We start from the raw sequence: 25,556 nt of genomic DNA, 5'->3' as shown, positions 1-25,556 counted from the left end.
CCATAACACCTTTGACATTTTTATATAATTCTTATATATAACACACATATTCATCTTTTATACATTTTTTATATAATTATTAATTTTTAATTTTTTTTATTATAATTTTTTTTTTCTTTAATTTCCGATATATTTATATTTCTTATGCTTCCATGTCTATGCATACACACGTATACCGTACACTATACCAATTTTACCAGATATTATACTATATTGTAACAATACTTATTTTATTTTATTTAAACTTTGTGAACCATATTAAGAAGTTTTTTGTAACGTTCTATATGAACATTTATGTTTTACTAGTGATTTATCTCCTTTGTTGTATATAGTATCGCATATGCATATCCATCCATGGTGCACTACATTGCCACACATGCCTACGTCTCATCATATGACTATACTAGAATGATAAGCACACACCCTGTAGGCTGCATCTCTATGAATTAATAAGTGTCTCTGCTGGGTTTCAGATCTACTCTCTATATTAAATCCATGTCCCATGCTTGTCTATGGCAAGCAGAGCTCTAGGCAGCTTCGTAGCGTTGCTCATCCATCCATTTATTTAAAGGTGAGCAGTGCAGTGCATCACCAGGGAAGGATTTTTATTTTATATATATGTGTAACTTTCCACTTATTTATTTTTCACTGTGCACACTTCTTATGGTTCATATGATTTTATGATTGTCACTAGTTTCAATGGTTTTATTTATACACATATATATTTATATATATTTTTATAGACCTTTCGTGTTTACTTACACTATGTCGATTGCCCCTGTGACTCCTCCACCTGCACAGGGGAGTGTCCAGGACGGCCCATGTGACCTTTGGTATAACTTGTAGTGAGCATATAAAAGAGGGAGCAGACATTTGGTCAGTTGGCTCTGAGGAAGAGGCAAGTCCTCGAAACGCGTCAGTGTTTGAATGTCTATACTCCCTATTGTGGACTGTTACTCAGCGCGGTGTTGACCCAGCTGTTCTTTATGATGTGCCTTGACTATATTGTCGTTTGTGAGTACAACACCTACTTTATTTTTTATTAAACATTTTTTATGGTAATGCACTAGGCCTGTGCGCCCTCTGTACAAATAGAAGTGTCTGAAATCTGTCTTTCATATTAGCACACCATAAACCCTTGCACACCAAGATTCGAAGAGGGCAGCTTTGTGAGCCAGTTGGGGTTCTACCGCATTGCACAGTGCATCTGTTCTAACAGAGAGCTTACAGGAGGGAATATGAGGCATATGAAGCAGCAGGCTAGGGGTGAAGCATTTACTAGACTCTGTTACTTAAAAGAGAAGTATGGCTAAAGCTTTTTTTTTTTTTTTTGGTCATACTTGTGGGCCCCAGGAGCATGCATACTTTTGCACTCCTCTTACCCAGAGTCAGCTGATAGCAGGGCAGTAGAGCGGAGCCACTCCAGGCTCTGAAAGGATCCCAACAGTATTGGAGAGATCTACCCGGCTGCCTGTTTAACAGCTGACTCTCATCGTGCCAGAATCAGCTGCACCTGCCCCCTCTTCAGTCAAGTGCTAGAAGAGCAGAATGGAGAGTGATGACTGACAGTCACTAATTTCTGCTCAATGCAGACTGAGAGCTGAGTGTTCAGCAGGCATGTGATCATTCAATCCTCAGCCTTAGAGCCAACATGTGACAGATGCACCATCACAGTGATGCTGCAGTATGGTGGTGAATATGGATGTTTGTTTTTTTATAAATCCATACGTCTCCTTTAATGCAGCAATAAAAAGGGGTTGTGTATTAATGGCTGAGCAGAACTAAAAAATTTCTGGTAGGTAAAACAGTTCAAAGTGTATGTAAACTCGAACAAGAAATGTCTCTTATTTGCTCTTTATTGTCTGTTAAACTGACCAGAAAAGAAAAAAAAATAGTTGTGTGTCTAATGGGAAATCTTGGGAGCCAATAACATTCTGTGCTCTCTCTGCTTCTGAACTGTTATCATTTACCATTGTGCCCTGCTATCTCCATAGATTATAAAAGATAGAAAGGAGAGGGAGGTGTTAAGTCTTATCACAGTGTTATGCAGTTCTAACACACTCCCTTTCCTGGGATGACAATGCTGCTCTGTATGGTTGTCAGCCTGGAACATCAAGTCTGTTAATGGCAAGATTACCAGATTAAAAGAAAAGAAAAAGGTGTGAAAAAAACATAATGCTGCTACCACATCTAAGGACTAGAAAGTTGCAGTACTAACAATTTTATTCTTGGGTTTAGATACACTTTAAACATGCATTTCACTGTGTGGACTTTTATGAAAGGGTTTGTAGTTTGTTTAGCCAACTTTTTGAACTAAAAACCCCTCAGTACACCACAGCTGGCCCTCTGTACTGCAGATAAACAATACAGCCTGGACCACAATTACCCAGCCTATGATTGTGCAATAAAGGAGCAGTACGATGAAAGAGCATCACCCCAATCTCTCCTTCAGCCTTTCAGCAGAGGCAATCTTACTGTACTGTGCAGGGGCGGACTGACAACTCATGAGGCCCCCGGGCAATAGGGGATCATGGGACCCCTGTGTCCCTGTCCAAACTCAAAAAAGCCTATGAAAAAGGTACCAGGGGCATATCATGGGGCCCCCTACTGACCCCGGGCCTTCGGGCAGTGCCCGAGTTTCCAAATGGTCAGTCCGCCCCTGGTACTGTGGCAGTATTAGAGCCAGACTGGCTCCTAGGGCTAACCTTTCTTCTCTCTCACCCTTCCACTTGCTGCTGATAAAATTTTACAGCATGTGTTCCTTTTTCTTTAAGCTAGCCACACACTAATATGCTTTCAAAAGAACATTTGTACGAAAATCAGTTCATTTAATGAATTGATGAATGTCATTCAACAGTACTTCAACATTTCTTTTGCTTTTAACATTTATTTTTGGAATGAGTGTAATTTCCCAAACGAAAATCACATTTTGTATTTCCAACTTTAATGCATCAGATGGATGGCCTAATACACCGCTTCATTACTCTGCTGGCTGAAACAAATGATGTGAAGGATAGTCGAATGTCCGAAGCCAATCTGGCTTGTCGCAAGCTTGCTGTGGCGCATCCCATCCTGCTGCTCAGGTACACACATTGCTGAATCTAATCAAATGTAGTTACTGTGGAGTGGACCAGGCACGAATGCCATGGGATAGTCTATGGGCAATGAAAATCAATAATAGCCTTGTGCTATATTATGTTTATTGCTGAAATTATTTGCTCTTTCATGACTAAAGTAGCCCATAGATTAAGCAGCCCATAGATTATGCAATTTTCTTTCCTTCCTTACTGTGTTGATGGGGGAATCCCTGCTGGCAGAAGACAATGATCGCTGTTGGTGGCTATAGCCACCAGCAGTAATCACATGAAAAAAATCTGATACGCTGGTTGTACTGAAGTCGATTAATGTAGTAAAACCCCGTACCTGTTTACCACCCCCGTATCAACCGCACCACCTTTAGCTGCAGCGGCCAGGGTTGTACACATCACAAAAGAAACAGGAATTGTACACCCTTTCATGCTTGGTGGGTGTAGCACCAAGAATGACCTATAGAAGTGAATGAGGCTGCTCTGCAAGTGCCCTGCAACCTTGTGCAGTACAGCAATAAAGGGGTTAAAGCAGGTACTGCTGTGTTGCTTTCTCATCACCTGATTTAACCCCTTAGGCCCTGCAGAAACCTACAGTTGCAGGGTGCATGCATAGTAGCCCCATTTACTTGAATGGGTCAAGATTGGCAGACGGTAGCACCCACCAAAAACGGTGTTTAATTCCTGCTGCAGCACATGTACACTTTTGTTTACCGAAAGGGGTAGGGATTGGGAGCGGTAAAACCACAACTCAACCACAGAGTTTTATCTGTGCTCAAATTGAGTAGACACCATTCGCTAAAGGTACATGCTATTCAATCTGCCTATAGTGCAAGGATAAAAGGATCATTTCATATCATCTCCACCACAACATAAGGCATGTACAGGAGACACAAAGGTGACAGAAATGGATATGCTCTCCAATGTATATTGTTCTAACAACCATTAGAGTATTAGTGTAGAGTGTCCAAATTATACTGTTTAGTCTAATAAGTACCAGAATTAGACCCTTTTGCTCTGTTATTAGTGGTTTGTGGACATTTATGAGAACTGTGGCTGTTACTCAGCTATGCTAGCATAGAACACTGCAGTGTGAAGGCAAGTTGTAATGCTTTTGTTTTGATTTTTTTTTTTTTTTTTTTTTTTTTTTTACTAAGGCCAGTTTGGATTTGAAGTTCCCACAACAGTTGCTAAAGTATTTTGGTTGTATATCCAACTGGCCTTGTAATGTGCTCTTCATTTTTTTCATTCAGTGCTCTTTGTTGTTCACATGGTGCTGACATCATCAGCTCAGCCTCGATACTTTTGGTCCCAGTAGTTGTCTTCAGAGTTCTCGGTGGCAAATAAGGATTGGATTCAGATTGACCATGAGTTCAACTCAAACCCAAGCTGTTTACAATTCACCAAATGGGTAGATTAATTGGTCAGATTTGGCTTGTTTGCCTGTCTGCTTGTTTCAGAGCTTAAACAAGCCAGTGGGAGTCCCAGGTGATGTAATTGACCAAATCTAGTTGCTCCTATATATTTGTTCAGTGACATCAGTCAGGTTCCCCTGTGCTTCTGTTTACATTTCAGTAGCATTGAAGAACTGTCAGTTGTAGCAAGAACCTTGTGGGAGTGGATTATCGTGTGCAAGTTGTGTCTTATCCTAGATTGGAGGGACCTCACACACAAAAAAAAAAAGAGAAAAGCAATAACCGTGGAGTGGGTTCTCCTAAACTCCACACCAAATACTTATCCAGGCATGCAGCTTGTCTGGCTAGGAAAGGGAGGGGCTGCATGCGAGCATCCACTCCCTCCTAAAACTTGCTGGGCCACATGCCCTGACCATGCGGAGGGTACTATACCAGTTACCAAGGGACCTGCCTGGCAAGGCCTTTCTCTGTATGCTGATGGGGACATTTTTGTATTATCTTTTTCACACAAATAAAGCTTTCTTTCAGTGGTATTTAATCACCGTTTTTTTTTTTTAATTTATTTTTGTACTATAAACGAAAAAAAGAGTGAAAATCTGGGGAAAAAAGGTTTTGTTTGTTTCTATTATACAGTTTTGCAAACAATTTTTCTCCTTCACTGATATGCGTTGATGAGGCTACACTGATAGGGTGCACTGATGAGATGCGCACTGACGGGCATTGATGAGGAGGTACTGATGATGCTGCACTGACTGGCACAGATTGGCAGCACTGTTGGGTACTGATGGGCACTTTTGGGGCTGCACTGATAATCAAGGCACTGATAATCAGTGAAACAAAACTCAAAATCGGAATGCGCTACAAATATATAAGAAAATCCATATACTGTGCAAAAAAGTCCAAACACCATAAATTCAACATATGCAAAATTCCACAGTGAAACAATCCGTAGAATATTAGAGTGAAAAGTCCAACACCCCAAAAAAATCTTCTTAAACGTATTATAACACCGTGCTTAATCCACCACCAGATGAATGGAATAAACTCACCAGAGCTCAATGCTGATCAAATTATAAATCAGCACAAGCGTATATATACACTTATATATTTTTAGCGCATTCCGATTTTTGTTTTACACCAAATTTTGGTTAGAGGTTTGCTGCTTTATAATATTGATATTATTGATTGGTGCTTTCTTTTCTTTTTTTTTTTACTGATAATCAGTGCCCTGATTATCAGCGCAGATGTCTTCTTTGACAGTGTCCGGTTATCAGCAGTACTTTCGTCACTGTGACAGTATGAGGAAAGTACTGCTGATAACCGGTAAGTGTATTTACATGGTGATCAGCTATGATTGGACACAGCTGATCATGTGGTAAAAGGCTGCTGTGATTGGTCTTTTACGATGTCATGTGATTACAGAAAACACTGGGGGCGCGTTTTAGGAGGACGTCTTACGACGACCACTCTGTAGTCGTCATTCGGCTATAGCGCGGTAAGAAAGTGGTTAAGATGATGTCCTTTGTCTGAGTTGCTGCCCTTTTCAGTGTTTATTCCAATTACTGCAAGGTAAAGGCATATAGCCTATGATCTAAAAATATATTTTCTGTGTCCTGTAATCTACTTAAAGAAATAGTATTTATAGGCAAGTCAAAGTCCCTTTTTTTTTTTTTTCCCTAAACATAGTGAGGAAAAAATTGCGCCTAGTTTAAAAGTGCCATAGTTGGCTATACCTCGCCAACTCTTGTAGACCGGTGCTCTGTATTAACCCTGCAGGAACCAGAGCATAGAGCACCCTGGGACCCACGATAGGGCTACAGCGCAGACATACCATGGAGATCTTGCAGTGCCAGCAGCTCCTGGTGGGCTATACCCTAAGACAGGGTTAGGCAACCTTTGACAGGTGGAAATTTCCATGACAACATGGAAGACAGCAAAGATCACTACTACAGGTCAGTAGTGGGTAGGGCAGTTTACAGACGGCAGTAGGATGTAGGGGAGTGCACAGGGGTCAGTAGTATGAAGAGCAGTGTACAGAGGTTGGTAGTGTGATCAGCAGCGCACAGAGATCAGTAGGGCAGATGAGAGGAGTGAGCAGGACAGGGGTTAGCATGGTAGAGAGCTGGGCAAAGGACAAGGGGGGACAGCAAGGCAGTGTAAAGGCAGAGTCAGGAAGGCACAGTACAGTGGGGTCAGGAGGGCCTGGTACAAGCAGGGTCAGAAGAGACAGGTATGGGGGGGGGGGTCTGGAGGGCACAGTTCAGGGGGGTCTGGAGGGTATGGAATCGGGGAGTCTGGGAGGCACAGTACTGGGGGTCAAGAGGGACACAGAGGGGTCAGAAGGGCATGGTACTGGGGGTCAGAAGGGCATGGTACTGGGGGTCAGAAGGCCACACAGAGGGGTAAGGAGGGGATACAACAAGTGTTTTCCTGTTGCAGAGCTGTACATGAACATAAAGTTCAACATGATAAAACAGCCGCAGGGTGTTATAAAGGACCAAAGCCATTGTCCACCCGCTGGTAGAATGCTTTCCCTGAAGACGCTTTATAGTGGGGGTTGGAAACCCATCGATCATGATCTACCTGTCACCCACAGGCAGGTGACAAGTAGATTGTGATCAAGTCCCTGTCCTGCCGACCTGAAAGTGCTCCTCCCCCTGCATCCCCAATTGGCGAACAGCACAGAGAAAGGATTAGCTCAGGCGTCTTGTCGCATTAACTCTCAAACCTAGAAGTATATTCCTCGCTCCGCAGCAAGCCCCTTTAATGTGCGACTGGGGAGCTGGGCATATCCGTTCTGTGCGCTGTTCACCAATTAGGGATGTGGAGGCAGGAGCATTTGCGGGTTGACAGGACAGGGACTTGATCACTATCTACCTGTCACCTACCTTTGGGCGACAGGTAGATCGCGATCGACGGGTTGCCAACCCCCAGCCTACAGGGTCTTCGGGGAAAGATTTCCACTAGCACCTTGCAGCTATTTTATTGTGTTGCACTTCATGCCTTGGTGAGCACCAAACGTTGGATCCAGTGCCTGAAACAACATTACAGGCCTGACCCGCATCTAAGTTAGGGTGTAAGATGCTCCAAAAGGTGAACTTGTCCTTTAAAGTGTATTTTTTTCCTAAAAATTTAAGTTTTTAAAATAGCTGCACACATATCATGAGGGGTAAAAACAGCTACAAAAACCACCATTTTATTCTCTACGGCCTTTACTTAAAGTGGAAGTAAACCCACTTTTGTATCTTTTACCTACAGGTAAGCTTATAGTAAAGCTTAGCTGTAGGTAAAATAAATGTCTCCTAAACGTGCACCATTTATGACAAACCGCGCATGTGCCCTGAAGGAACAGCATACCTGTGCCGTGCTCCAAGACTCCCACGTGCATTGTGGCTCAGCCAGTCAGATGGCCAGAGCTCGCAAACCCGGAAATAGATCGGGTGAAGATGGAAGCCCTGTCAGCGGTGATAGCAGGCTGCTGGAGGGCTTAGTTTTAAGGTAAGTCTTTCATAATGTGCTAGTATGTGATGCATACTAGCTCATTATGACGTTACCTTGCAGGGGATATTTTAATTTTTTTTTATTTTCAAGTTGCAGTTTACTACCGCATTAAAACAATCTATCTATCCCATGTAATGGCAATAAAGCTGATTGTAAAAAAAAAAAAAAAACTAAAGGTACAGTGTAAAAAAAATGAAAAATATTTAAGAAACATTTTTAAACGTCCCCTCTGCATTCGTAGGTTCCGCACGAGTATGTAAGCAGTGAACGCACCATACGTGAGAAATCGCCTTAAATGTCACAGTGGGAGCAATAATTTTAGCTCCAGACCTCATGTGTAACTCTAAATTGGTAACCTATAAGTGTCACCTATGAATATTTTAATGTACTGTAGTTTATTGCCATTCTACAGGCAAGCGCAATATTAACACGTGACATGTTGGGTATCTATTTATTTGGCCCAAATGTGGTGTTTATACTGTGTTTATGTGTATTAAAATTTATTAAAGTGTATTTTTTCCTAAAAATGTGTTTTAAAAATTGCTGTGCAATATTGTGTGACGTAAAAAATTGTAAAAACCACAATTTTATTCTCCAGGGTCTCTGCCTAAAATATCAATGTATAATATTTGGGGGTTCTGAGTAATTATCTAGCAATTGAGAAATGTCACCATTGGTATTGGCAGCAGGTAAAGGTGGAACGTCACCTAAAAATGGAAATTCCACCTATCCTCCTCCCCCTCCTCTCTTCCTATTGTAATATTTTTTTTTTAATTGGGGACTGGTTACTTAGTTTTGAAAGGTACCAGCACCCACTTTCCAATTGGATCACCTAGGCAAATCCAGCCCCCCACCCCCTCACAACCTCCTGGGACATGTTACAGGTCCCAGAAGACTTGTAGGACCATTCAGATAGCATGGTGTGGGCTTGTGCAGTGGGGAGCCAGCTTTGAAGCTGCAGGAAGTCACAGCCGGTTTCTTACAGTCAACATAGCAGGGACTGAAAGACTGGTAAAGAACTGGCCTGGGAGACAGCTCTGGGTCCCTGGGCTGGTAAGTGTCTTTTTATTAAAAGTCAGCAACTAAAGTATTTTTAGCTGCTGACATAAATTTTTTTTTTAAACCTGACTGAAGCTCTTCTTTACCAATTCCATACAGGGCACTTTTACCCCCTTCCTGCCCAGGCCAATTTTCAGGTTTCAGCACTCTCACACTTTGAATGACAATTGCACGGTCATACAGTTGTGTCCAAAATTATTCAACCCCCAATGCTGTAAAGGGGTTTAGGGACTATAGTGTACATTTGGAATTGTATTCAGAATCAAATCCTACAAGGACGTTGTAACTACCCAAATGCAACTAAAATGACATCAATTGTTTATGTAATACAGTAGTAAATGGTTCTTATGTGGTTTCTTCATTGCCACAATTATTCAACCCCTTAAAGACTACCACTCTGAAGAACAGAGGTTCATACAGGTGCTTTCCATCAGGTATTGAAAACACCTGTGGATGTCACCGAGCAGCAATCAAGCATAATAAGCACCAATTAGGCAGCTTTAAAATGACTGTGATACTCAGCTCCTTCTAGACATTTACTGGTGTGGTTACAAACATGGTGAAGGCAAGAGAATGGTCCAGGAAGACAAGAGAAGAGGTGATTTCTCTTCACAGGAAGGGCAATGGCTATAAGAAGATTGCAAAGATGTTAAACATACCAAGAGACACCTTAGGAAGCATCATTCGCAAATTCAAGGCAAAGGGCACTGTTGAAACGCTACCTGGTCGTGGCAGAAAGAAGATGCTGACTTCGACTGCTGTGCGCTACCTGAAGCGTAGAGTGGAGAGAAGTCCCCGTGTGACTGCTGAGGAACTGAGAAAAGATTTGTCAGATGTGGGTACAGAAGTTTCAGCCCAGACAATAAGACGCACACTGCGTAATGAAGGCCTCCGTGCCAGAACTCCCAGGCGTACCCCCTTGCTGTCTCCAAAGAATAAGAAGAGTCGACTGCAGTATGCCAAAAGCCATGTGGACAAACCACAAAAGTTGTGGGATAGTGTTCTGTGGACTGATGAAACAAAATTAGAACTGTTTGGGCCCATGGATCAACGCTATGTTTGGAGGAGGAAGAACAAGGCCTATGATGAAAAGAACACCTTGCCTACTGTGAAGCATGGTGGAGGGTCAATCATGCTTTGGGGCTGTTTTGCTTCTGCAGGTACAGGGAAGCTTCAGCGTGTGCAAGGTACCATGAATTCTCTTCAGTACCAGGAGATATTGGATGGAAACGTGATGCAGTCCGTCACACACCTGAGGCTTGGGAGACGTTGGACCTTTCAACAGGACAATGATCCCAAGCATACCTCCAAGTCCACTAGAGCATGGTTGCAGAGGAAAGGCTGGAACATTTTGGAGTGGCCATCGCAGTCACCAGACTTAAATCCGATTGAGAACCTCTGGTGGGACTTAAAGAAAGCAGTTGCAGTGCGCAAGCCTAAGAATGTGACTGAACTGGAGGCCTTTGCCCATGAAGAATGGGCGAAGATACCCGTAGATCGCTGCAAGACACTTGTGTCAAGCTATGCTTCACGTTTAAAAGCTGTTATAACTGTAAAAGGATGCTGTACTAAGTACTAAGATTGAATGTCACTTGGGGGTTGAATAAAACTGATAATGCTGTGAGCACAGAAAAGACATTTGTGGTTATTTCATTATAACTGTTATGTTATATTTGTCTGACCTACAAGTGCCTCTTTAATGTAAATGTAAGCAAGATGACTGAATGATCAAAAGCAATGTCAAACTGGCCAAAACACTCAATTTCAGTGGGGGTTGAATAATTTTGGACACAACTGTACAACACTGTACCCAAGCTAACATTTTAGCATTTTCTTCACGCATCTAGAGCTTTCTTTTGGTGGTATTTAATCACCACTGGGGTTTTTATTTTTTTTTGCTAAATTAACAAAAAAAAACAGAAAATGTTGAAATAAAAAAAATGTTTTTCTTTGTTTCTGTTATATTAGTTTGTAAATAAATTATTGTTCATAAATTTAGGCCAAGATGTATTCTACTACATGTCTTTGGTGAAAATAACCCAAATTAGTATTTAATATTTAGTCTGTAGGAAAGTTATAGAGTTCACAAACTGTGGGATATACAGTGAGGAACAGAAGTATTTGAACACCCTGCAATTTTGCAAGTTCTCCCACTTAGAAATCATGGAGGGGTCTGAAATTCACATCGTAGGTTCATTCCCTCTCTGAGAGACAGCATTTAAAAAAAAAATTCAGGAAATCACATTGTATAATTTTTAAAGAATTTATTTGTCTTGCACTGCTGAACATAAATATTTGAACATCTGAGAAAATCCGTGCTAATATTTGGTACAGAAGCCTTTGTTTGCAATTACAGAGGTCAAACGTTTCCTGTAGTTCTTGACCAGGTTTGCACACACTGCAGCAGGGATTTTGGCCCACTCCTCCACACAGATCTCCTCTAGATCTGTCAGGTTTCGGGGCTGTCCCTGAGCAACACGGAGTTTCAGCTCCCTCCAAAGATGTTCTATTGGATTTAGGTCTGGAGACTGGCTAGGCCACTCCAGAACCTTGATATGCTTCTTACGGAGCCACTCCTTGGTTATCCTGGCTGTGTGCTTCGGGTCGTTGTCATGTTGAAAGACCCAGCCACGACCCATCCTCAATGCTCTGACTGAGGGAAGGAGGTTGTTGCTCAAAATCTCACAATAAATGCCCCATTCATCCTCTCCTTAATACAGTGCAGTCGTCCTGTTCCCTTCGCAGAAAAACACCCCCAAAGCATGATGTTACCACCCCCATGCTTCACAGTAGGGATGGTGTTCTTGGGATGCAACTCATCCTTTTTTTTTTCCTCCAAACACGACGAGTGAAGTTTAGACCAAAAAGTTCTACTTTGGTCTCATCTGACCACATGACTTTCTCCCATGCCTCCTCTGGATCATCCAGATGGTCATTGGCAAACTTCAGACAGGCCTGGACATGTGATGACTTGAGCAGGGGAACCTTCCGTGCAATGCATGATTTGAAACCATGACGGCGTCGTTTTCTACCGACAGTGACCTTTGAAACTGTGGTCCCAGCTCTCTTCATGTCATTGACCAGCTCCTCCCTTGTAGTTCTGGGCTGATTCCTCACCTTTCTTATCATTGATACCCCACGAGGTGAGATCTTGCATGGAGCCCCAGTCCGAGGGAGACTGACAGTCGTCTTTAGCCTCTTCCATTTTCTAACAATTGCTCCAACAGTTGATCTGTTTTCACCAAGCTGCTTGCAATTGTGGGCCCCACTGTTCATGGGGGGAGATCTCTGATGGGGGGCACAGTCTCTGATGGGGGTGCTGCTTCAGATTGAGTGCGGCTTCGAAAGAGTGCGATGCAGTTAAACACAGCAATCTAATTATGCCTTCTCTACTTTCACAGGTAAATGCATCTCTCCTACCTCCACTCCTAACTCAAAATCGCATTCACTCCTGTTATATTCAGAACAAATGGTGTATTTATATTTGTGTGTATGTTGACCAGTCCTCACCTTCAGCTGCACCCAGTTTACGACTGTAGCCTGGTTCCTAAGAAACATCCCCCACTATTCATGTGAGCCTTATCAGCTTCTAATTGGGGTGGAGTTGAATGCTCATTTGAGCATCTCCCTATAAATTTAGATCAGCTCATGGGGGTAGATCTCTGATGGGGGGCACAGTCTCTGATGGGGGTGCTGCTTCAGATTGAGTGCGGCTTCGAAAGAATGCGATGCAGATAAACACAGCAGTTGAACTAAAGCAGGAGAACTTAAGCAGCAGGAAGACACAACAACAACAAGAAACTCTACTGCACGCTGGGCAGACTGCAAGCCAACACCCTGGGAAACATCTCTTACATACCTGAGTCCCATTCGGTGTACCTTTATATAATATGCCCCTCATCTCCTCTTCATATTACTATCCTCTGTTCCCAAATCTCATTTCTTTACCCCTCTGCTCCACCCCAAAACTTGTACATCTCCCCCCTCATTGCTATCATCTCCCTACTACTGCTCTCATCACCACCCCAAAATGCCTCTTCTACTCCTCATTTTCCTCTCCTCCATTCCCAAAATCCATTCACTATATCCCTCTGCTCCTCCTAAACATTTGTATATTGTGTCCTCACTGCTTCCTTCGCCCCTCTATGGCACCCACCACCTCCTCCTATTACTCCACTCTCCCTCTGACCCAAACACCTCCACTAGGAGTTTCTCACGCTCCTGCACATCCTGCTCCCATGCCACCTTTCTTACCCTTCTCCTCCTCCTAGCCGCGGGGGACATCTCCCCGAATCCTGGCCCTCCACCACCTCCCTCACCCGCACAACACCCTCCCGCCTCCACGTCCTACCGCAACCCCCGCAACCTAGTATCTGTCCCCCTGCTCCCTAAAATCTCCCCCCCCCCCCCCCGTTTTCATGTGCACTCCTGAACGCCAGATCGGTGTGCAACAAGCTTACCGCCATCCACGACCTCTTTGTTTCCCGCTCCCTCAACCTCCTAGCGATCACGGAAACCTGGATCCAGCCCACTGACTCTACCTCCCCTGCTGCACTCTCCTATGGAGGTCTCACCTGGACCCACTCACCCAGACCGAACGGTCGTAAAGGTGGTGGGGTTGGTCTGCTCCTGTCACCGCAGAGCACCTTCTGAGTCCTCCCTAACCCCCCCTCCCTATCCTTCTCCTCTTTCGAGGCCCACTGCGTCAGACTATTCTCCCCAACCCCCCTGAAGATTGCTGTGATATACCGGCCTCCTGGATCCATACCCCGCTTCCTGGATGACTTTTCCTCCTGGCTACCCTTCTTCCTCTCCTCTGAGCTACCCACCATCATTCTTGGGGATTTCAACATCCCTGTCAACCTCGACAACCCAGACACAGCCCGTCTCCTCCACTTAACCTCCTCCTTTGCCCTTGCACAGTGCATACAATCCACCACCCACTCCAACGGTAATATTCTTGATCTTGTCTTCTCCAACCACTGCGCTCCCCACAACCTCACTAACACCCCCTTTCCTCTCTCTGACCACAACCTGATTACCTTCTCTATCTCCTCGTCCTCCAATGCCTACCCCTCCAAATGTCACACTACTACCATCCGTAACCTCCGCAACCTTAACCCTGCCCCCTCCACTCTGCAGCTGATCAACTCCATGACAGCATCCTCCCCCTGTCCTGCCCCGACTTGGCTATGACTGCCTACAACAACGCGCTGTCAACAGCCCTTGACTCACTAGCGCCTTTAACCACACGCAACATCAGATCCCGACTGCTCCAGCCCTGGCAGACTGATCACACCAAAACGACACAGTCGTGCCCTGGAGCGACTATGGCGCAAAATACAATCCCAACAAGCCTTCACCCACTACAAATCTGCCTTCCGCACCTACACCTCCTCCCTCCACGCAGCCAAACAAGCCTACTTCCTGACCCTCATCAAGACCCTCTCCTCCAACCCTCGCCGACTCTTCTCCACCTTCAACTCTCTACTCTCTCCACCCCCACCTCCACCCAGCACCTCACTCACCGCCCTTGAGATTGCCAATCACTTCAAAAACAAGATTGACACAATTCGCAAGGACATTGCCGCAACTCACACGCCCTCTCAACCCGTCCCCTCTCACACAGCTACCCCCTCATCCCCCCTCCCCCTCGACATTACCCGCAGGGACTTAGTCACTGCTCAAACTCCCTCCAACCCCGTTCCCCCTCACTCAGCTACCCCCTCATCACCCCTCTCCCACGGCCCCCCCACTGCTCTGACCTCCTCTTCCACCCCACCCTACATTCCTCATACTGAAGCTTCCCCAACACTCCACACTTTTGACCTTACTACCATCGAGGAAGTCTCCAAGATCCTCTCTGATGCCCGCCTCACCACCTGCCCCCTCGACCCTATCCCCTCACAATTCCTACGACCTCCCTCCCCCTCCATCCTACGCTCCCTCACCCACATCTTTAATCTCTCCCCCTCCTCCGGCACTTTCCCCTCCCCACTGAAGCATGCACACATCACCCCCATACTTAAAAAGCCCTCCCTGGACCCCAATGACCCGAACAACCTCAGACCCATCTCCCTGCTCCCACTTACATCTAAACTCCTCGAGCGCCTCGTCTACACCCGCCTATGCTCTCACCTCAACGACAACAACCTCCTCGATCCCCTACAGTCTGGCTTCCGTCCCCTACACTCCACCGAAACTGCCTTACTCAAACTCTCCAACGACCTTCTAACCGCCAAAGCTAATGGCCACTATTCAGTGCTCCTACTCCTTGACCTCTCTGCGGCCTTCGACATAGTTGACCACCCCCTCCTCCTCAAAATATCTATATGCAGCCTACTCCGCTGCTCCTATTCTGCTTTTTTCTGCTGCTGCTTTTTGCCACCCACCCCCCTCGCCCCCACGGGTAGACTGGGCAGGGGGGCAATTCCCCTGTGGACTGCTCTAATGCCACTGTGGGGGCCACTCTCTCTCTCACAGCCCAGAGCCAGCACTGACAGTTGTCATTTGCCCCTTCCTTTTCTGACCGGAGAGTCAGTGACCCATACTGATCATTGACTCTGTTCATTCATAACTGATACATAGTAAACTGTGCTGCAGTTTATGAATGAATGGGAAGCTCTGTGCAGAGCTATTCCTTTCTATTCATTCAATGCATCTGAGGCTGCAAAGGAAATTGGGGGGGGGGGGGTTGCGTCCTCAATCTCCTTTCTCTGTTTCAAAGGTGAAACATCAGAGATTTGTTTAGACCCCTGATATCTCATCAAAGCCCCCCCCCCCCCCCCAGTGGGGCACCTAAAAGAAACTGTAAAAAAATATTGTAATAAAATATGGTAAAAAAAAAAAAACAAACTACTGACTCCAGTGGGGGAACTGCCAGGTCACAAAGGACACACGTGCGACCAAGCCCTGGCATTACGCCACTGGCCTTGGAGGGAAGGGCCCCAGCTGGGGGTCAAGGGGCCTTTCATGGTTTCTTGCCCTGAGGCCCTGAAGGTTCTAGTAACGCCTAGGGGGACTGCATGTTGTTTTTTTTTCCTGAGGTTTCTGTAAAGGTTTGCAGGCCGTTTTCCATGGTCCCAGTGCTCATATTCCATTCTCTGGGGAAGTCTTTCTAGCACTATAATAAATGCTATATTTTCTTTTGTGCTGGTCTTGTACTGTCATCGGCAACCATCTTCAAGGCTTATTCTTACATTTTACCCAGTGTTCCATGGTCCCATCATTTTTAATGGGAGTTTTTGAAGCAAGTCTTTTGCTCCAACTTTTTAAGGATACTTGCTATAGAAGTTACCCACATCCCCCTGTGGTTTTATTGCATTTGTGTTCTGTTGCTCCTCTTCCATCTCAATGTTTATGACGACACTGGGACTGTACACAGGTGACCTCTGAGAGATATCCTCTTTGCTTATGCTAGCCCATGATCCTTCATTTGATTCATCGGTCTTATACCTGCATGGGCTGAAATGCCTGAGAAAGCCAAATAAAGCTTTGATCAGGGAATATAGGATCAAAATGAGCATAACTCCTCCCAGGACTATAGTCAGCGGAATCCAACCTCTCCGCAAGACACAGAAGAGGAACTGCCACATTATGCAGGAGATTGGAGCTGCCATGGACAATTTGACTGCAGCTTCATGTACACTTCTGTCCTGTTTGGATGGAAGATGCACATAATAGAGGTTGTTCATGTCTATAAAATGCTTTACTAACATGTAAAGTAAACCACAGGGTACCACCAAGGGGGAAATGTTGCTGTATGCCATAACAACTGTGATGACACACAGTATCCTGGCATACATCTGTCCATATGAAAAATCCTCAGCCTGTGTCTGCATGACACGTAGCCTGTCAGCAGTGGATTTTTTAAAAGCGATGCGTGCGAAATACCTAAGGAATTCTACAATTCGCACCAAGTCCATTGCATTTGCAACAAAAGTGGCAATGATCACATAATGGATCACAACGGCTCCTCGGTTAGGCCAAAATAGACATTCCAGTCTGGCGGTGTTGCGATCATGCAGACCTGCAAACAACCACTGGAGGAATGCATATAAGCTTTTGAGGCCGAGTGATGGTGATATCAGGACTATAAAAATAAGGTAGGAGAACATTTTGTACATCATCATTCTGTTCTCTGCAGATTTAAACCAATGTGCCTCATATGGAGTGGAATAATATACGAAGGCCCGAAGTATTGTAGAAAACATCCACGGCTGCAAAACTGAGAAATGTTTGAAAGCCTTATTCACATAATAGAAAGGTGTGGTGATATTCCACGTGTCCAGATTAGAGACAATCATTTCTGGAGTTGTCAGGTACAATAGCAGGGCAAAGAGCAATCCATTAATACACAGGAATCGGGCCCACCACTTCCAGCCACAAACAGACATGTTGCCCCATAATATATTTTCTGGAAAGTATGAATGAGAGACATACCAAGAGGAGATTTTTAGCTGGTCACTTACACTTGACTGGGTTCTTCTGCGACATAAAATGGCATTAAAGTCTTTGAGAATCAAGTTGGCCATTGATTTCTCAGAAAATGTCACATAGGCCGATCCAATCTGGCTGGCGATTTTTCGTTCTTTATATTCTTCTTGGCACAGATGAATTCTCTCCACTTCACAGGAAGGATACGCTTCATTGAAGTGCTGCTTGATGGTTTCCTCATCTGCATTATGGGGAAGTCCATGAATAAAAACAGTGTATTTTACCTGATCCTCATCCTGGTAGCGTATGGAGGATGAGTGTATTCTCATGAAGCCTATCATACAAACTGATAGAATTAGCCCAATTATAAAATGGGGCCACAAAAATGTATCTCGATCCCGGATATTTGCCATCGTTGTCTGTAAAAAAAGTCCTTTTCCATTGGATGCAGTCCCCATCATGTTAAGAGGTATCAGTACACATGATGAGATTATTGTGGCAATAAAAAGAAAGTAAATCAGATGTCTTTGAAAGGACAAATAATGTTGGGCGTCCTGACCACATCGCTTATAGACATCACTATATCTCAAGAGGAAGAAAGCCAAGATCCATGAGGAAAACCTCCTATCATCATCATCATCATCAAGTTCCTTGTTAACACTGTAGGGCATCTGGTGTGTGCCATTATGAGAGCTGTCAGCATCATACACCAAGGCCACACAGCCGAAATTCCATACCTTTCGGATCAGTAAGAAGGTCAGCAGCAAGAGCAAGAAAAGGCAAACTGATAGCATTGCCACAAAAAAAATTCCTGAAAATCCCATATAATCCAGCCGCGAGCTGGTTATACGGCTTAAAGAACAATGCGTAATGTTCTGTCCCTCCCACCTGGAGGCATTGAAGAGATGAAGATAGTCCTGAAGCAGAATCATGGCTGCTTCTTGTCGTTTTCCAAGGTAAACTGATCAATCACAACGTGAAATTTAGCTGCTACTGCCTCCTGTCGCTGCCTGAGCTAAACTGACTAACCACTACTGGAAACCTTTGTTTACTGGGTCTCCACTGTGATGTCATCAGTGAGCCCTGGTTGCCTAGGTAACTGGACTAGAGTAAGACTAGAGCAATCAATCTGCTGCTAGCATTTCAATGGGCTGGAATATGATCGGTTACTCTGTACTCGGCTAATTCTGTCTGTTCCAGTTTTAGTAAACCTTGTTAAGTGTTCTTGCAAAGAGCACTTATTGTTATCTCACAAATATATTCTTATTCTTATTATAGCCAAATTTGCCACGCTAACTCCTCCCACAGTTTTTACACTACAAAGACAAGTAATATATCAAAACGTGCGGATTGTTCCCGATCGGATTGCTATTACTTTGTGGAACGTTTCGCCGAATCGTTCATGAAATATCGCGGTTTTTGTGGTGAAATTTTCCCATAGGAATGAATGGAGCAATTAGAGTGGCAGCACAGCAAAGCTACAGTGTGGAAGGAAAAATCAGAACATGATTTGTAAACTGCCATCACTATGTCATTTTCAAGCCCACCTACACATATCTTATATCAAAACGTTCAGCTATCCCTGCTGCCACTAAAAATGTCCACGGTTAAGCCATAGTCCTGATAGTTTTCACAATATGACCATTTGTTTGCAACTCACGCGCCCATTGACATTCATTGAAACTCCACTCTAGACACCTGAAATTTGAAGGGCAATTTCTAAACTGCGACTGTGCCTTCATTGTTAATATTTCAGAGACATACTATGCATCAACATGTAGGTCTGGGTCTTGTGATTTTCACAATATAAAGCTTTTCACTGTAGGAGTTATAGTTTTAAATCTACAACCGTTTGAAGATGGCAACCACCAGTGAAGTGAGCAACTTGGAGCAGTTTGTTTACAACTGCTCCTCTGCCCTTGCTGTAGAGTGAGTTGCCATAGGAACCCAGGTGTGTGAGCAGCCAGCTGAGTGACAGAAGCGACTCCGCCCACTCCAGTTGTAGACTACTGCTGCAGGCAAGAACACCACACAATTGCCCCAGAAATTGCAGCTTTTCTAGTTTACATTCATTATACGAACACCAGGCAACCTTCTATTTGCAAGGCATGTCTCTGGTGATTTTTATGCTGATCTTCCAAATTGTCCAAGGGCTGGTGTCCTAGCTTTTCATTTAAGGAGTATTCTATGCAGGGCTAATGTTATATAAAGTCTTTTCAGTGGTTGTAATTTTGTTGCTGACTGTAACACCCACAATGCACTGCTTTGAACTCTCAACTCTCTGTTCCAATGTTCATATTCTTAGATGATGACCGGCTGTCATATTTTAGGGTGATGATGCGGTTAAAGCAGACCTAAACCCCCCTCCTATCCTTTACAGGCAAGGAAGCAACCGTATTAGCCTCTGTTTGAGCCCTGGTTCACACTGATGCACATCTAATGCGATCCACAACGCCTAGATTCACATGTTAACCCTTTGAGGACCGCAAGGTTTTGGAACGCCAAAAGAATCAATTTTTTTGTTTTTAAAGTTTGTACACTTCAGTTGCTGTAACTAAGCCATTTCATGAAATAATTGGCAAAAAGCTAAATCCATTTGTTGTTTGTTGATAAGAACTAATATTGTGACTCAAACCAAAAAAAAAAAGAGTTTTAAGTTCTTAATCAGATGATACACGCAATCACAAACATGGGACAAATACGTCCCTTGGTCCTCAAAGGGTTTTTAAGGGAGTTACCATGGCTTTTTAAGGAGGTTGTTCAAACCTATGCGTTCTAAACGCAGTGTGATCTCCAAAATGGTCCTGTGAGTGTTTGGTGTGACGCGGTGTAATTGTTGAGCCCCATAGACTTGAATAGAAACAACAGTGAAAGCACATCCGTGGTCAAATGGAATGCGATTTTAGTGCAAGATACACATTTCTAATATCACAAAATTAACCAGAACATAAATCGTTGCATTAGCGTTTTGTGGTTTTTTTTTTTTTTTTTGCGCGTTTGCATTTTTAGCTTTTTTTTTTGCCCAGAAAACATCCGAAAACACCAGTTTGCCGCGTTTTTCATTGTTTTTACAGCTATAAAAACTATAGAAACCCACTAGTCCTGGTTTTTTTTCCAGCCAAAAAACACTGATTACAGTCTGTGTGCATGGACACAGAACATGCTGGGGATTGTAGTGGCTGTAGAAAAAAATGCCAAAAATAGCCGCTGCAAGACCTTCCAGTGTGCATGAGGACTAAGCGGTAGTCCCTGCTGTTGGGCATAGTATGACATTTAGCCCATTATAACATGAGATTAGAGACTGGAAACTAGGAGATCACTTTTTACTATGAGCCGGAGCATAGCACGTGCTGTTCAATTTAGAGTTTGCTCAGATCAAGAGCGGAGGATTTTATACAACGGATACCAGGTGTAGTGGATTGATGGAGCCAGCATACTGGACAATGGTTGTGCTGAATTCAAGTTGTACATTTTTATTGTTTTTTTTAATTGTCCTGTACCTCATTGTAACCACCAAGCATTTTCTGTACCTGAGCTCTGTCCTCAGCTGCGTGCTCTGTAAGCAGAGTTTTGTTTATTAAGGAGTCTATTTGTAAGATATTTATCGGATGAATCCCCCAAGCATTCATCCAGGCTGCACACATTTTTTCCTGTGTTTTCTCTGATGCTGCTATTTCTTATGATCGTCATCTCCATCTGGTGGGCAAAATACAATATATTTTTCTGAAATGCTTCAGTCAGAAATAATGCTGCATTTTGGCCATTCGTATGAACTGCATCCATAGGAAATAATATAGTATTTGAGAAAACTGCTTGTGACTCGTGACATTTTTCCAACAAATGTTTTATAAATAGACCCCACGGTGTCTCTTACTCCTCTTTCTGCTACTGAATACCTGCTGTCAGTCATATATGCAGCACCATGGCAACTGCAGATGTAAATAAAGGCTAGAATGGCACCGCCCCCAGCAATAGGAGAGGTTTTTAGCTCCACTTTGATAAATGATGATTTTCAAAAAGAATGAAGAGGTTCACACTCAGATTGGTCAGCACTCACTGCTACAGTATTTTTTGAACCTGTAATGTGCCTTTTATTACATATTAACTGCAATTAGCATATGGACCTAGAGTGAGTGTGACTGTATGGAGCATAACATGACATAAATGCCCTGTACGTATGATTTGCATTTGATGTACTAGCTAGGCAATCTCTGAACAATGTAATGCATCACATGAGATCGGAAAAGTGGAGTTAGTCCATATCATGTTACATGTTAGACCCATATTTAGTATGTAACATGTTGCCAAGTCCCCCTTCCCGTAGTCTGGCAGGATCATGCCTTCATTCTGCCTGACCCCATAGCTCCTGTGTTCCACCATGGCATAGGTACTTGTAGTGATCAATGAAAGAAAAGTGTGACAGTCACTGCCCTTGTAGTCTATGTAACTGAAGTGGCTGCAGAGTCTGCAGGAGACAGTGGATTGCACCCACATGTTACTGATCACGGTTGCAAAGCTTTGCAGGCTGCTATTCAAAAAATAATCTGCATTTGTTTGAAAGTATATTGTATGTTCCTTTCTTATGTATTTACAAAAGGTGGACTTAGCTTTAACCACATATGTTTTTGTTTACAATTCACACCACATGCAGTTCTGGTGCAGTTTTGATGCAGTTTGCCATGTTCCAGTTTTTCTGCACTGGAAACTGTCTGCACTGGTGTAAACTAGGGCCATTGGAATACATGGAAAACACTGTGCATGCATTTTTGATGCAGAAAAAAAGTGTTCTAGTCCTTAGGGCCAGTTCACACTATAGAAACGCAGTCCAGATGCATTCCAGTGTGTTTGTGATGCATTCCAGTGCATTTTTATGCATTTGTGATGCGTTCCGCTGCGTTTAATGCATTCCAGCTCATTTTTCCCCTTTATCTTCAATTTATATAGGGGCATGTGCGTTCCAGTGCATTTTGGTGCGTTCCGGTGTGTGTTTGATACATTTTACCACGTTCTAATACAGTTCTGTGCAGAAAAAAAATGCAGCATGTTCTACTTTTTTTTTTTTCTGCACTTGGAACTGTCTGCACTGGTGTAAACTAGGACCATTGGAATACATGGAAAACACTGTGCATGCATTTTTGATGCAGAAAAAAAGTGTTCTAGTCCTTAGGGCCAGTTCACACTTTAGAAACACATTCCAGATGCGTTTTTGGCACATTCCAGTGCGGTTTTGATGCAATTTTTATGCATTTTTATGCATTTTTTATGTGTTCCAGTGCATTTTTTTATGCATTCCACTTCGTTTTTCCCTTTTTCTTCAATTTATATAGGGACATGTGCATTCCAGTGTGGTTTTGATGCATTTTTGATGCGTTTTTATGTATTTTTATGTGTTCCAGTGCATTTTTTTATGCATTCCACTTCATTTTTTCCTTTTTCTTCAATTTATATAGGGACATGTGCGTTCCAGTGCGTTTTGGTGCATTCCGGTGTGTTTTTGATACATTTTACCACGTTCTAATACAGTTCTGTGCAGAAAAACAAAGGAAGCATGTTCTACTTTTTTTTTTTTCTGCACTTGGAACTGTCTGCACTGGTGTAAACTAGGGCCATTGGAATACATGGAAAACACTGTGCATGCATTTTTGATGCAGAAAAAAGGTGTTCTAGTCCTTAGGGCCGGGTCACACTTTAGAAACACATTCCAGATGCGTTTTTGGCACATTCCAGTGCGTTTTTATGCATTTTTTACGTGTTCCAGTGCATTTTGTTTAAACATTCCAGTTCATTTTTTCCCTCTTTTTCTTCAATTTATATAGGGACATGTGCGTTCCAGTGCGTTTTGGTGCATTCCGGTGTGTTTTTGATACATTTTACCACGTTCTAATATAGTTCTGTGCAGAAAAAATGCAGCATGTTCTTTTTTTTTTCTGCACTTGGAACTGTCTGCACTGGTGTAAACTAGGGCCGTTGGAATACATGGAAAACACTGTGCATGCATTTTTGATGCAGAAAAAAAGTGTTCTAGTCCTTAGGGCCGGTTCACACTTTAGAAACACATTCCAGATGCGTTTTTGGCACATTCCAGTGCGTTTTTGATGCATTTTTATGTGTTCCAGTGTGTTTTTTTATGCATTCCAGTTCATTTTCCCCTCTTTTTCTTCAATTTATATAGGGGTATGTGTGTTCCAGTGCGTTTTGGTGCATTCCAGTGTGTTTTTGATACATTTTACCACGTTCTAATACAGTTCTGTGCAGAAAAAAATGCAGCATGTTCTACTTTTTTCTTTTTCTGCACTTGGAACTGTCTGCACTGGTGTAAACTAGGACCATTGGAATACATGGAAAACACTGTGCATGCATTTTTGATGCAGAAAAAAGGTGTTCTAGTCCTTAGGGCCGGGTCACACTTTAGAAACACATTCCAGATGCGTTTTTGGCACATTCTAGTGCATTTTTGATGCATTTTTGATGCGTTTTTATGCATTTTTTATGTGTTCCAGTGTGTTTTTTTAAACATTCCAGTTAATTTTCCCCTCTTTTTCTTCTATTTATATAGAAGCATGTGCGTTCCAGTGCGTTTTCGTGCGTTCCGGTGTATTTTTGATACATTTTACCACGTTCTAATACAGTTCTGTGCAGAAAAAAATGCAGCATGCTCTACTTTTTTTTTTTGCACTTGGAACTGTCTGCACTGGTGTAAACTAGGGCCATTGGAATACATGGAAAACACTATGCATGCATTTTTGACGCAGAAAAAAAGTGTTCTAGTCCTTAGGGCCGGTTCACACTTTAGAAACACATTCCAGATGCGTTTTTGGCACATTCCAGTGCGTTTTTATGCATTTTTGATGTGTTTTTATGCATTTTTTATGTGTTCCAGTGCATTTTTTTATGCATTCCACTTCGTTTTTCCCTTTTTCTTCAATTTATATAGGGACATGTGCGTTCCAGTGTGGTTTTGATGCATTTTTGATGCGTTTTTATGCATTTTTATGTGTTCCAGTGCATTTTTTTATGCATTCCACTTCATTTTTTCCTTTTTCTTCAATTTATATAGGGACATGTGAGTTCCAGTGCGTTTTGGTGCGTTCCAGTGTGTTTTTGATACATTTTACCACGTTCTAATACAGTTCTGTGCAGAAAAACAAATGCAGCATGTTCTACTTTTTTTTTTTTCTGCACTTGGAACTGTCTGCACTGGTGTAAACTAGGACCATTGGAATACATAGAAAACACTGTGCATGCATTTTTGATGCAGAAAAAAGGTGTTCTAGTCCTTAGGGCCGGGTCACACTTTAGAAACACATTCCAGATGCGTTTTTGGCACATTCTAGTGCATTTTTGATGCGTTTTTATGCATTTTTTATGTGTTCCAGTGTGTTTTTTTTAAACATTCCAGTTAATTTTCCCCTCTTTTTCTTCTATTTATATAGAAGCATGTGCGTTCCAGTGCGTTTTCGTGCGTTCCGGTGTATTTTTGATACATTTTACCACGTTCTAATACAGTTCTGTGCAGAAAAAAATGCAGCATGCTCTACTTTTTTTTTTTGCACTTGGAACTGTCTGCACTGGTGTAAACTAGGGCCATTGGAATACATGGAAAACACTGTGCATGCATTTTTGACGCAGAAAAAAAGTGTTCTAGTCCTTAGGGCCGGTTCACACTTTAGAAACACATTCCAGATGCTTTTTGGCACATTCCAGTGCGTTTTTATGCATTTTTGATGTGTTTTTATGCATTTTTTATGTGTTCCAGTGTGTTTTTTTTATGCTTTCCAGTTCATTATATAGGGACATGTGCGTTCCGGTGTGTTTTTGATACATTTTACCACGTTCTAATACAGTTTTGTGCAGAAAAAATGCAGCATGTTCTACTTTTTTTTTCTGCACTTGGAACTGTCTGCACTGGTGTAAACTAGGGCCATTGGAATACATGGAAAACACTGTGCATGCATTTTTGATGCAGAAAAAAGGTGTTCTAGTCCTTAGGGCCAGTTCACACTTTAGAAACACATTCCAGATGCGTTTTTGGCACATTCCAGTGCGGTTTTGATGCAAT

At 43.0% G+C, this 25,556-nt stretch overlaps 1 protein-coding gene and 1 pseudogene across 1 annotated transcript in view; one reads left to right on the top strand and one right to left on the bottom strand.

Moving 5' to 3' along the window:
* The window catches only part of INTS1 (integrator complex subunit 1), a 206,492-nt gene that overhangs the window by 135,255 nt on the left and 45,681 nt on the right, over positions 1-25,556 (top strand). The window contains exon 41 of the mRNA XM_089682295.1: positions 2,956-3,083. Coding sequence (XP_089538421.1) covers positions 2,956-3,083 — 128 coding nt within the window. The remainder of the gene's footprint in view (positions 1-2,955; positions 3,084-25,556) is intronic.
* Positions 16,333-18,429, bottom strand: LOC149473045 (mechanosensitive cation channel TMEM63A pseudogene; annotated as a pseudogene).

Source organism: Staurois parvus, unplaced genomic scaffold (assembly GCF_062004578.1).
Source record: "Staurois parvus isolate SC_StPar_1 unplaced genomic scaffold, SC_StPar_1.0 ptg000018l, whole genome shotgun sequence".
Lineage (NCBI taxonomy): Eukaryota > Metazoa > Chordata > Amphibia > Anura > Ranidae > Staurois > Staurois parvus.
Note: the sequence above shows the minus strand (reverse complement) of the source record. Positions and strands in the feature narration are given on the sequence as shown.